The sequence below is a fragment of the Mauremys mutica genome, chromosome 3, assembly GCF_020497125.1.
Source record: "Mauremys mutica isolate MM-2020 ecotype Southern chromosome 3, ASM2049712v1, whole genome shotgun sequence".
Classification (NCBI taxonomy): Eukaryota; Metazoa; Chordata; order Testudines; family Geoemydidae; genus Mauremys; species Mauremys mutica.
In genome coordinates this window covers 156,691,379-156,704,612 of record NC_059074.1, presented here as the reverse complement: position 1 = coordinate 156,704,612, position 13,234 = coordinate 156,691,379, and the positions used below count along the sequence as shown (strand labels likewise).

General features: G+C 44.7%; 1 protein-coding gene across 3 annotated transcripts in view; it reads left to right on the top strand.

Moving 5' to 3' along the window:
• PSEN2 (presenilin 2) overlaps positions 1-12,665 on the top strand; it is a 75,012-nt gene extending 62,347 nt beyond the window's left edge. For all 3 annotated transcript variants that reach the window (XM_045009477.1, XM_045009475.1, XM_045009478.1), the window contains exons 9-12: positions 2,978-3,055; positions 5,176-5,298; positions 6,167-6,285; positions 10,747-12,665. In XM_045009477.1, the coding sequence (XP_044865412.1) occupies positions 2,978-3,055; positions 5,176-5,298; positions 6,167-6,285; positions 10,747-10,902 (476 nt within the window). In that variant the 3' untranslated portion in view covers positions 10,903-12,665. The remainder of the gene's footprint in view (positions 1-2,977; positions 3,056-5,175; positions 5,299-6,166; positions 6,286-10,746) is intronic.
• The last annotated feature ends 569 nt before the right edge of the window (positions 12,666-13,234 follow it).

Here is a 13,234-nt window from a genome sequence, read left to right as displayed (position 1 = left end):
TTGACTTCAGTTGAAGTTGTGAGGGCTCAACACTTCTGCAAATCAGACTGTAGGGTCTCAAGTTGGGCATGCAGAAAATGAGGAATACACAACTTAGCTTTTCACAGGTGGTCACTTGGTTTTAAGTGACTTGCCCAGCATGCCGCAGGCACTCTGTGGCAAAGGCAGGGATAGAATCCAGTTCTCCAGGGCAGCATTCAACTACCGGAACCATGAGACTGTCCTTTATCTTCCTGCGATCCACTGCCTCGTTTACCACATGCCTTCTAACTCTGCAACAAATGAAGCAGGGGTCCTTCAGACAACAGGCTCTCTCACTTTCCAACTTTGATTCATCCTTGTTGCACATCAATCTTGTGCATTGAATGAAGCAGGGTTCCAATAGGTAAACAGTGATTATGCAATTAAAGACCATGATGATGATGTATGTGCACAAGAGGGTTATGCGGTAAGGTGCTGGAGCGTGCAATATTCAGAGACTTTAGCTGCTAACTTGTAAGAAGTCTTCACTGAGCATGTGTAAGCCAAGATTTTTTCAGAAGCTTAAAACTTGGCCAAAATTGGGCAGGTGTTCACATGAACAGCAAAAGGCACATCCTTAACACACAGGCCACCCTGTGCTAAATTTCAAGTTCATGCTCCAAAGCATGGTGGTACTAGAACGTCTCACAGAAAAGGTCACCAGATATTTTTTTTTCCATATAAGTGAATAATATTTTTTTTCTTAGCCTCATCTTGCAAACAGCTACAATCTTTTAGTTGATACCTCCCAAAAAAATTCAACCATAGGCATGTGCCCAGTGTGGAAAATTCAGCTCAAGCCGTAACATTTATAAGCAACTGAAAGCAGGGACTTATGGGAGAGAGCAGACAACCTTTATAATAGGTGGTGCTACCAGTCCCACTTATAAGATTTCTGTCTTAGAAGGTTGTATGCATGAGAACCAATGTCTCCTTCACAGAATCAGAAGTCCTAGGGAGAAACTTAAATCATCTGATTTGTACTAATATTTTAGCAGGTGACCACTGGACACAAAGGAAACCCATTTATGCCTGTGTTGATCCCTGCATACAACTTTGAAATGGCATCTTTAAGGGTATAGTCTTATTTTATTAGCCAGTACAGGGCAGTAGCTGTTAGAGTAGTCTCCCAGCTACTTTCTTCTTTGTCATGTCCAATGCCTTAGAGAAATTTGGCCTACATGCCCCAGATGTTGCACTGATATGACCACACCCACACCAAAGAAACCTGTGTGCAACAATCCTGACAGCAGAATTACTCTGTAGCATTCCTGCAGTCAGCCTCTGTGATTTTTCTATCCTGTACGGGTACATCTCTGCCGTTATCACACTAGTATTTGAGCACCTTTCAGTAGTGCATTAAGCAACATCTCAAACATCTGTCACGTGGCTGGTTCTTTCTCATCCTCCCTCCAGGGGGAGAATCGCAGGTGCAGTGTAACTTTTTGTTATTGGTTGTTACCCATTTTCATAGGGAAGCAGAGGGTAACTTTTTATTGGTTCAGCATTTTCCCCTGCTCCCCCCATTTTTTAAATATATTCTTCAGAAAAGGCACAATTACTTCAAAGGGCTTAGGACCTGTGCTGTTTAATGGTCTCACACCTCAACTAAGACATTAAACCCATATAGGAAGGTGTTGGGATTTTCTTTATCTCTTATTAGCCTACCCAGATTTCCTGGGCTGACGAACCTCTTACCAGGTTCCACCCTAAAAGGGAAGTGAAATGCTTATGAGAATAAATCCCTAAGATAGGGGGCTTATTATGAGAGCAGCGATGCTATGGCTGGTACCACAGTAACATTGCTGCAGAAGTTATCTGAATGGCACTGAATACACGATGAACCTCTCTGGATACAGGATGCTCAGTCTGGCAGGTGGAAATTGACATCGGCTAATATAGTTGCTCTTTTAATGAAGCCTTTTCCTGGTTCATCCTGCTGCCATGGAGTGATTGGAAAGGACTCCTCTGGGATGTTGTGCTTTGTTTAGCAAGGCTTCTGTTATGCTGGGGGAGGGAGAGAGGCAGGGGAAAGGTCTGGATAAAGTCTGACTCTCAGCACAGCTAATAAATCAAGAACTTCTTCCATCGGAGAAGGAGAAAAACACAGAAAACAATAACTCAACAAAAAGTTTATTTGGCCTGACATCCATGTTTCCATTGTAAGACCGCAGTCCGTGGAGTCTTCCTTGCTGCAGCTGAGCCTCAAATGGAATCACAGTCTTTATATCTGCCTTGGCAGTCTCATAAACCATAAGGAAACCAGAGCCCTAGTGTACATCTCAAGTAAACTTCTGCCTCTTTTCTGATCTCAAAAGGGTCCCTGCCTTCCTTATTTTAGGGAGCCATCTCAAAAGTAAACCCCAAACCATCCTCTGGCTGCCCTTGGATATTCCCACTTACCTCCCAGGAGGCTTCCAACATCCCCCTTACAGAAAAACAAGAGGGAAGGGGTGGCCAGTCAGAAATAAAAAAACAGAAAATCCCTCACTATCCTAGGTAAGTGGGTTGCAGCATTCTCTCATTACCAAAGAATGTTACAGAAAACCTACCACTATCCCTGCCCTTAGTGGCACTATTTCTTGGGCCACCTCTTTCCTTTAGAAGATCAAGTGGCCACAAGTGAAGGAGATGAGTATCTGGGGCCTTAGCTTTCTGAGAGCCATAGAAAACAAAATGGTTTCCTTGCGTGCAATAACTTGTGGTCTGAGTACTGACACATGTAATATGCTGTCTCCATCCCCTCCTAGCTTGCCAAGTAAATTAAGTAGGGAATGGGAATATGCCAACCAAGATGTGGGTTTTGAGTGTTTTTCCCCAGAGTGATTGTTTGTTTGGTTTCTTTGCCTGCTGTGTAAAATTCAGGATGAAAGTAGAACCACTCAAATATTGTCTGACTCCTCTGAACAGTCAGTGACCTACAATTCTCTAGACATGTTATTTCCTTTACCTACAGCTGCTATGGTGTGGACAGTAGGAATGGCAAAGCAAGATGCAGCATCAAGGAGCCTTACTCAGCAGACATGGGATTCAGGTCAGTTTTGCTCTTAACGGAGAACTATGTACTGTAGTTAGTGTCTTTGGTTTTCAAATTGAAAATCTGTGGTGCAGTAAGTTTTTAAATTAAACTTGTGTGTGTTTTGCAGTTCGCTTCTATTGCATGCTTGGCAGGACTAGTAAAACCTCACTGATTTGTTCTCTCTCTCAACTCCTCACCTGGCTTGTCAATAAAGATTAGCGGAGTGCTGTAGGGAGGTCTGGTGTTAAGGCTTCATTATTTTTCATAAAAGCATTTTCTAATATGTCTTAAGTGCAGTTAGTAAAACCCCAATTATCTAAATGCTTGGGGCACTTCTGGATTTTTCACATAATTGGGGTTGGATAATTAGTTTGCTTTAGATTGTAAATTTAAAGCAAAACTGCACATCTTAAAAATGAATGAGCTAAACCTGACATGTGGTGATGTATCTTGGGGCATGAGGGGGTTTTACTATAAATGTTTTTCCCATTTAATCACTAAAAATAGCTGCTTCTGCTGCACTTCAGAAGCCAGTAGTAGCTCTCTTAAACAGAGTGTTTTCTTTTTTTAAGAAAGGTGACAAAACAAATGGACCTTAAGGCTTCATAACTAAGAACACTTTTATATTCAGAATAAACCAAGCTATACTAGATAAACAATGTACTGTAGGCGCCGACTCTGTGGGTGCTCCGGGGCTGGAGCACCCATGGGGAAAAAATGGTGGGTGCTGAGCATCCACCGGCAGCTCCCCGCCCAGCTTGCCTCCACCTCCTCCCTGAGTGCACCCCATGCCCGCTTTTTCCCCCTAGCTCCCAGTGCTTGCGCTGCGACACAGCTGTTTGGCACGGCTGGGAGGGAGGGGGGAGGAGGGGGAATGTGGTGCACTTGGGGAAGAGGTGGGGCCGAGGCAGGGATTTGGGGAAGGGGTCCAATAGGGGAAGGGAGGGGGTGGAGTTGGGGTGGGGACTTTGGGGAAGGGGTTGGAATGGGGGTGGGGCCGAGGCGGGGGGGTGCACGAGCACCCTCTGGCACCGGGGAAAGTTTGGTGCCTATGCAATGTACTAACTAAGTGTAGAGCAGCAATCATGCTTTTGTGTGGACTAGAAGTGAACTATCTGGTGACAGGTAATACCAACATTGTAGTCTGCTTGCTTGCATTTGCAACATGTTTAACAGTAATCGGGGGGTGGGATCTCTAAACATTCCCATTATATCGCGTACAGAGGAACGTGTTCAAACCATTTTACTTCAGCAAGGCAGGTTATTGTGTGGTTTAAAAAAAAATGCTATATGGGAAGTGTAACAGACCTTGACTAGCCTGTGAAGATTACAGATTCCATCAACTTCACTGCTGGATCAGTCTGGGTGATGTGCTGGAAAGATTTTTGTTGACTTCAGTGTGATGGTGCCCAATCCAGCATGCACTGAAGACAAGAGAGGCATGTGTCTGGGCAAGCTTAGTGTAGCCCTCGAATTCCTAACAAATTGCCAAAGGGGCCCCTGGGTATGATGGCATCTTTACCAGGGCCACCGGGGAGGTGGGGGGCAAATGGGGCAATTTGCCCCAGGCCCCACAGAGGCCCCCATGAGAGTTTTCTGGGGCCCCTGGAGCACGGTCCTTCATTCGCTCCGGGGGCCCTGGAAAGCTCTTGCAGGGCCCAAGCCCCTGGAGCTTCTTCCGCTCCGGCTCTTCGGTGGCAATTCAGTGGCGGGGGGTCCTTCCGCTCCGGGACCCGCTGCTGAAGTGCCCTGAAGACCCACGGCAGGGGGTCCTTCCACCCCAGGATCCGCCACCAAAGTGCCGGGTCTTCAGTGGCAATTCGGCGGCGGGGGTCCCCACCGCCGAAGACCCCAGGCCCCTGAATCCTGTGGGTGGCCCTGGTCTTTACTATTTCTGATAATACTGTAGGGGCATGCACTCTTGACACAGCCATTTAGAATCTGTATTTAATCCAGTCCTAACGAACACTTACAGTTTGTACATTGAGACTTTACCAGCTCATCCTTGGTTTGGTATGGAGAAGCCACTTCATAAGGGCCGCTTACTTCATGTTTCTCAAAACATGTTAATGTAGATACCTTCGTTTTGTCTCTTCTTTGGTGCGTGGTTTGGTGTCTTTTTTGGGGGAACCCAGCTGAAGACGTGAGAGAGATCCATGACAATTCTGCGTATGTGGAATCCGAAATCTCTGAGGCCAGGAGTCCAGCTCCAACCCATCCAGCTACTTCCTTATTAGAGGATCTAGAAGAGGAGGAAAGTAAGGCAAATGAGTCTCTTGAAAACTTGCTTTTAAATGGCATCCTGCCATACATAGTATAGTCAGATTCTCCCACTCCTACTCACATTGGGAGCACCTTGCTCTCGGAGTAGTTCTATTGAAACTAATGGGACTATCTGAACAGTAAGATATGACTGAATGCGAGTCAGAAGAGTATCCGAATCTGACCCAAGATTTTCATGCTGCAATATCTATTCTAAGTATGCTTAGAACAGGAGGTTCTTATACCTAAGGGCTGGTCTTCACACAGTTGGTTTTGTTTGTTTTTTATTTTGATACCAATTTAACGATATCAGTTTAGAAATTGATGTCACTATATTGCTTTCTAAATAGATATAGTTGTCAAGAGAACCCCCCCCTAGGGTGGATGCAGTTATAATTAAGGCTGTTTTAGTCATGGGTATTTTTAGTAGAAGTCATGGACAGGTCATGGGCTGTGAATTTTTGTTTGCTGCCCATGACCTGTCCATGACTTCTTCTATATACCCCAACCTAAAACTTGGGCCGGGGGCTCTGCGGTGTTCGGGAGTGTGTGCATGTGTGGTGCGGGGGAGGGGCGGGTGTTGTCAGGGCTGGCAGGCTCCCTACCTGGCTCTGACCGGCATGTCCCTGTAGCCCCTGGGGGAGGGGCAGCCAGGGGGGCTCCGTGCACTATTCCTATCACAAGCGCCACCCCCTCAGTTCACATTGGCCAGGAACCACAGCCAATGAGAGCTGCGGGGCCTGAATATACTCGAGAGTAGAAACTTCGACCAGTTTCACTGGAGGAGGGAGAAGGGATGGGTGTAAAGCAAGGAAAACAGAAAGAGAAACAGGAGCATTGATGTGAATTTTTCACTTTTAACAGGAGGTGTCAAGCTAGGCCTTGGAGACTTCATATTTTACAGTGTGCTTGTAGGGAAAGCAGCTGCCACTGCTAGCGGAGACTGGAATACAACATTGGCCTGTTTTGTAGCCATCCTTATAGTGAGTAAAACTGTACAAGTGTTGTGGTGTGTTTAAATATACTTTGTGGCATTGTAACATTAATGGACATATCAGTAACTGGTCACAGTTAAATATTTACTACTGTGTAATATAGGGAGAAACCCACCCGTGAATCGACCCATCATACTGTACGTAAAGGTGATCAGCGTAGGCGAGCATTCTGAGGTCTGGGACAAGAATGTAATCAACTCTGGACTGTGCCTCTGGGCAAAAAAATCCTTAAGGAACAAATAAAGGCTAGTCTAACTAGAAGTGCTAGAGTGGCACAGCTGTGCCTCTATAGCAGAGGTGGGCAAACTATGGCCCATGGGCCCATCGTGCCTGGCCCCTCCCCTGCAATCCCCCCTTCCAAGCAGCCTCAGCATGCCACGCCGCCAGCGCTCTGGTCCACTGCTCCTGCTGGGTAGCACAGGTGGCGGGGCTGGCTCCAGCCAGGTGGTGGGGCTGTGAGCTCCTGCTGCTCTGAGCAGCATGGTAAGGGAGTGGGGCGGTTGGATAAGGGGCAGGGGGTCCTCGGGCAGCCAGGGGACAGGGAGCGGGGTTGAGTAGGGGGTGGGGTCCCGGGAGGGCTGTCGGAGGCAAGAGTGTGGATAGGGGTCGGGCAGACAGGGAGCAGGGGGGGGTTGGATAAGGGGTGGGGTCCCAGGGGGCGGTTAGGGGTGGGGGTGTAGATAGGGGTTGGGGTGGTCAGGGAGCAGGGGGGGTTGGATGGGTTGGGAGTTCTGGCGGGGAGCAGTCAGGGGTCAGGAAGTGGGAGGGGGTGGATAGGGGGGAGGGGCCTGGCTGTTTGAGGAGGCAGTCTTCCCTATCCAGCCCTCCATACAGTTTTGCAACCCCACTGTGGCCCTCAGGCCAAAAAGTTTGCTCACCCCTGCTCTATGGTGTGTCTGGTGAGGATGCTCTAAGACTATGGGAGAGAGCTCTCTCATTGACTTAATTACTCCACCTCTGTGAGAGGTGGTAGCTCTGTCGGCGGACAAGTCCACCCGCCAACATAGTGCTGTTTACACTGGCACTTAGTTTGGTGTAATTTACATCGTGCTCATGGGTGTGGATTATAAATAGTAGTGTAGACAAGTCTTAAGCTCCATGCAGAAGCTGATGTGGATATCATGGGGCAGTGGAATAAGGATCTGGGAAAAGCAGTTAGAATTGAACTGCTGGTATTCTTGCTTCAGTGGCTAGAGATCAGGGACTTTTGCAACAATTAAGAGTGAGTACTGAGATCTCTGGGCTTGATTGGGTCAAAAAATCTGCCTGTGGACAACAGGAGCTGCTTCACGAGGATAGAAGAGGTTTGTGCTTCTCTCTTGTATTAGTAACCCCTGACAAAGCTCATCAACTTGTCAAGATAAAGAATCCTCATCAGTTTCAGGCTTTCAGACAGAGGTATGTGCTGGGAAGCAACAGAAATGCTGGAGACTAACTCCTCTGAAACAGTCTTCTTCATATGCACTGACCCTGTGGGTGCTCCGGGGCTGGAGCACCCATGGGGAAGAATTGGTGGGTGCTCTGCACCCACCGGCAGCCAAGCTCCCCGCCTCCGCCTCTTCCCCTGAGCGTGCCGTGTCCCCGCTTCTCCTCTCAGTGCTTCTTGCCACAAAACAGCTGTTTCGTGGCATAACAAGCTGTGGGAGGGAGGGGGGAGGAGCAGGAACACAGTGTGCTCAGTGGAGGAGGCGGGGCTGGGACAGGAATTTGGGGAAGGAGTCCAATAGGGACAGGGAGGGGGTGGAGTTGGGGCAGAGACTTTGGGGAAGGAGTTGGAATGGGGGCAGGGCTGGGATGGAGGGGGAGGAGTCGAGCACCCACTGGCACCAGGAGAAGTTGGCACCTATGGTCCTCTTCATTGTGAAGAAATTACCACATTGTAGCTGTCATAGAAACCTGCTAGCTTCAAGGTCCTGTTTCTCCGACTTTCCAGCTCCAGAACGGTCTGTGTTGTAGTTCTCAGCCATCCTCGTACAGACCTGCAGAAAGCACATGCAGAAAGAAACAATGCCCATTGAGGAGGGTGTAGGGCCAGCCCTGATGTATTTTTGTCCAAAGACCGTAGAGAGCCTGTGCTGTCCATACAGAAGTGGAAGGGATATGGGGATTCATGTGGCTGTAGTAGTGGCCTTAAACTGCCAGTTGCCTTAGATAAAGAAGTATTTTAGTTTCATAATGTCGGTATTTTAAGTAACCAAATTCTTTCTTATATCTGAAGCTCCCAAGCAATCTAAATCTAAATTCTGCAATAAAGCTGTCCCTGGTTTCTGTAGCACTTTGGCATCAACATAGGAATCCCAGTGTGTCTCTTATCTCCATTTTTAACACGCTTTGGCAGTGTGACACAACTACATTGCAGAAGTCATTGGGGGAAGCTGGAGGTTTTAGCAGCTGGACTGAGGGTGGGGGGGACACTTTAGGCTAGAATTCTCAGAGGAACTTAAGAGGGTACACCCATTTGAGAGTGCTAAGTCTTGATGCTTTGGTACCTGGGAAAATGTTGAGTTGACTGGAGACTGTAAAAGCACAGTACTGACAATTGTATTAGCTGGATGTTTCTGCCAAAAAGATCAGTGGTGGAGTAACTAACAATGGTAACATTTAAATTTATCTTGAGGTTTCAGAGTGAACTACCCCATCCATCCCCATCTGGCATTCCAACCACCTCATAGCTATTGTTTGCTTCAGACTGCCTGTGGGTCAGGAAGAAAACAGCGAATCAATTACTTTTTTTTTTTTTTTTACTTCACAACCATGATGGTTAAAATCATATTTTTGTCGCACTATTCATCCGTACCCCGCCCAAGCTGGGGAAGCTAATGATCCAACCAGCAGACCAAATTCAGTAATGTATCTTGGTCACGTGCATGTTGCGCATATGCTAAGAAGCAGTACAAAATTAAAGCTTTGATGCTGGGCTGCATTTCTACAGCGAGGGGTTGATTTTGTGCCCCAGCTTGAGACATGGGTTGCTGAGGCTTGCAGTAGTGCGTTACTTGTCTCCGCTCCACTAGTTCTCATTTAAAACCTAAATCTTCCCCTCAGCTCTACTTCATGTTGCTGAAGTGAAGTTTCAGACTTGGGGGAGGCAGTGGAAATTTTCACTCCACCCATCGCTATTTAGTGAGGTGAAATTGTCCTTGCACAGGAGTGGACTTCCCCCAAAGAGCCTGCCATGTGAGTGGGCAGGTTTGGAGCTTTCTTCACTTAGCGATGCTGGTGGTGAATGTGCCTATTGTAGTTTCAAAGTACTTAGGTATCTTTTTTGGATTAAAAGACTTATATTAACAAGGGTTGTGGAACCTGTGGTTTTCCTCAGATAAACAGGCTATGTATGAATAGCTAGTCTTAACAGAAGATTTTTGCTTATAAAAACCAGTAGAAATCTATTGACTTGTGCACTGCTCTGTCTTCTGGAAAAATTGGTTCATTTCCTAGTCCCAGTGTCTTGCTCTACATGTATGGAGGAGCTGTGTTGCAGAGGCAGTGTGTGCATGGCTCACTCAGCCTTTCTTTGTGGAAGGGGTTTGAGAAAAGAATTTCCTTGATGGTAAGAGGTCCCTGGAGGGGAGAGAGTGCAACATTGAATGACTGACTTGAATTAGGTTCTAATCAGCCTTAAAATCTAGGGATCTTGATTGAAAAAAGGGCTGGGTCTACTTATGACTGGCCATTGGATGTTCCCCAAAGTTGAAGGGAAACCTGACACCTCTTACTGGTGATAATTCTTTAACTAAAAGAATTCAGACAACTGAATTGTATGCCAAGGAAACAATACCCAGATGTGCGTGTGCACTCTCCTTCCCTCTCTCTCAAAAACCTCCCAAAACTACAACTTTGGGATCTGATGAAGATGCTCCAGTTAAAACTGAGACCTTGGCCTGCTTTACAGCTACCTATAGTGTTTACCCCAGAATAAGGAGAGAACTAGTCAGAGAGGAACCAGGGTTTGTTTGTTTTTGTTTTTGGGGTTTTTTTCCATAGGCCTTGACAACTGGAAAGGTGTTAAAAATATTTATTATGTGCTAATCCCTGTATGGAAAATGAAGCTTGTGTTTGTAGCTGACTATAATTTGAACACTTATCTGTAACTGATCAATAAATGCTACATAAAGGTATAGAACGAAGATTTGAAATATGTAAATAAATTAACTTTTCAATGTTAGTTGTAGATTAACAAGGACATTTGGTACCTCTCGCTTATCCTGGCTGAGAGCTTGTGATCTAGATTGCTGAGGGAATCCCATGTGTCCTCAAACTGTGGGTCAGAAAATAGGCTGTCACTGTGTGTGAAGTGGGGGACTACATCATCCTATCCCCTCTAGCCCAGGCAGACTTCCCTTTTCTATGCAGTATATAGTATATTGTTCATGTACTGTGGTGCCTATAATGAAAGCACTTCTTCTTATGTGTAATGTCTTCCTTTGTCTTTGTTCCCCTCTATGGTAGGGTTTATGCCTGACTCTTTTATTGCTGGCTGTGTTCAAGAAAGCATTGCCTGCTCTTCCCATCTCCATCACCTTTGGGTTGGTATTCTACTTCTCAACAGACAACCTGGTGCGACCTTTCATGGACACCCTTGCATCCCACCAGTTGTATATTTAAAGGTGAAGACAGATGAGTAAGAAGATTTTTTTTTTTAAAGCCTTGCTGTGAAGTATGGCATTTTAAATGAGGAAGTTGTATAGTTTTACACTTAGTGCCATATATTTTTAAGAACTTTTTACAACTATCATGGGATACTTAATAAAATCTAGTAGCTAATATCCAGGGCTTTTTCAAGGGAGTTAGGCACCCAACTCCTGTTGAAATTCACAGGAAGTTGAGTACCTAACTTACTTGGGCTCCTTGAAAACCCAGCTTTGGCATTGGTGCCTGAGCAGTACCTGAATGCACTTGATCCAAATGTCACTTGGTGCAAATAGTCTGTATGTAGTACAGGCTGACAGAGAGATGAAGAACCTTACATGTGCATGTCAGGGGAGCCTAGGATCTGCGTTTACGCTTTGACCTGGAGTTGCAAAGAGGGTTAATTGTACTTAAATTGCACAGCACTTTGAAAGTGAAAAGTGCTAACACTAATTAAAAGTAAGTCATAGAATCCTAATTAGACAAGTGAGGTGGTCAGCGTACATACAGGAGAGTAGACTAATGTAATTGGCTGTGAGTGTTAGACAGGGAGACTGCTATTCCCATAGGGATGTTTCCAACACTTTGGGCCCAATTCTGGAAGCTTCACTGAAATCTGGATCTGGCCCTTTGTCTAAAAAAGTTGCTTACTATTACCCTAATGGGATGTGACAAATGAAATCCTGCTTTGTAACAAGATGTCCTTGGGTGGGATCTAAAAGCATGAACCTCTACAGGCTGAGCTAAAAGCTCAAAGGCTGTGTACAAACTCATAAACCCCTAAGTGGATGAGCCACTCTGGAAGTGAGAGTTACATTATCCTATCTTTTCCTGGCAGTTAAAGTGTTAGGAAACATCTTTGTTCACCAATTACAAACCTCAGATGACCAAAAAGGTTGGAAAAATGACAGAACTTCAATTAAACTAGTTGACCTGTAACTTCCTGTGTGTATTCTTGGTCTGATTCCTGTGTGTAATGTAATCACTATAGGGAGAACTGTTACCTCTCCTTTATAAAGAGATTGTTACACTGACCTAGGCTTGACTTATCTATTTTTTTTGTATTGTTTAAATACTTTTTATGACAAGCTTAGAAAAACTATATAAATATTTAATGTAAGAGTGACTATTTTGGAAATACATTGCTACAGTTTGTATCAAAATGTGGATGTGATTATTTTTTTTTATCTTCAGTCTGTTAATCTAAATAAGGCATGATTGAAGCTGAATAATTACAAGGCTAACATGACCCCATTAAAAACTATAGCGCTCGTTGCCAGCTAATATCACATGTCTGACTCAAGCTTTGTGTTAGATGTGTTAACCATTCTGTTTTTCAGTGTGTTCTTTTTCTTCCAAAAGTCCATTTCTAAGTAATATAACTCCTTTGATTTAGTTTGTGTCAAGTGCATAAACAAGCTCTTATTTGTCCTCAACAGTTAATCAATGTGCAAATTATAATATTGTGAAAGGCTTGTGTGAACAAATGTGATATGGTCCACAGGAGTGAAAATTAATGTCTGCAGATATTCTCTTTAGAAGAGGCACTGGATAATTTATTTTTAAAATTGTTTTTTCCAATAGACTTGTTAAATCTAACCTACTTTGATATTTAAAAGGATGCTTATTTAATATCAATATATTAATAAAGGTTCATTCAAATAGTTTAAAAAACAATTTTAATGTTGGTGTTTCTAGGGATTTTATGCATCTCAACTTGGATAAACAACTCAGTTCTGCTGTTTGGGTCTGTGTCACTGTCATTTTTCTCACTACTGCTCTGTGTTACAAATGTTACAGCAGAGTAGTTGTTACTAAAAGGTGTTTCCATGAGAATCTAAAAATAATGAGCATATTTCTGTTTGGTTTTAAGGTTTGTAAGAGTTTTTGGTCTTTTAATAAAATCTCTAAATTTGGGGCCAGATTTGAATGTGATCACATCTAATAGTTTTAACTAGATGAATTTTTTCCCTCAGATAACAGTGTGGAGTGGGTGTCAGATCTTTATATACAATGAAGAAAATCCTGCAGGCTACACGCATTTGTGGCCTATGTATATGAGAACAGACTTATTTTAGGCAATCTGAAATTGTAAATGAAGGAACAAAGGGGTAACTCATCTAGGGTAAATGGACATAACTCCACTGAGGCTGATGGTGCTGTACTGGTTATATCTAGGGCCGGCCAGAGGATTCAGGGGGCCTGGGGCAAAGCAATTTCGGGGGCCCCTTCCTTTTTAAAAAAAAGTTACAATACTATATTTTTTTACATTTCCAAATACATGATACTAACCAGTGAAATACATTCA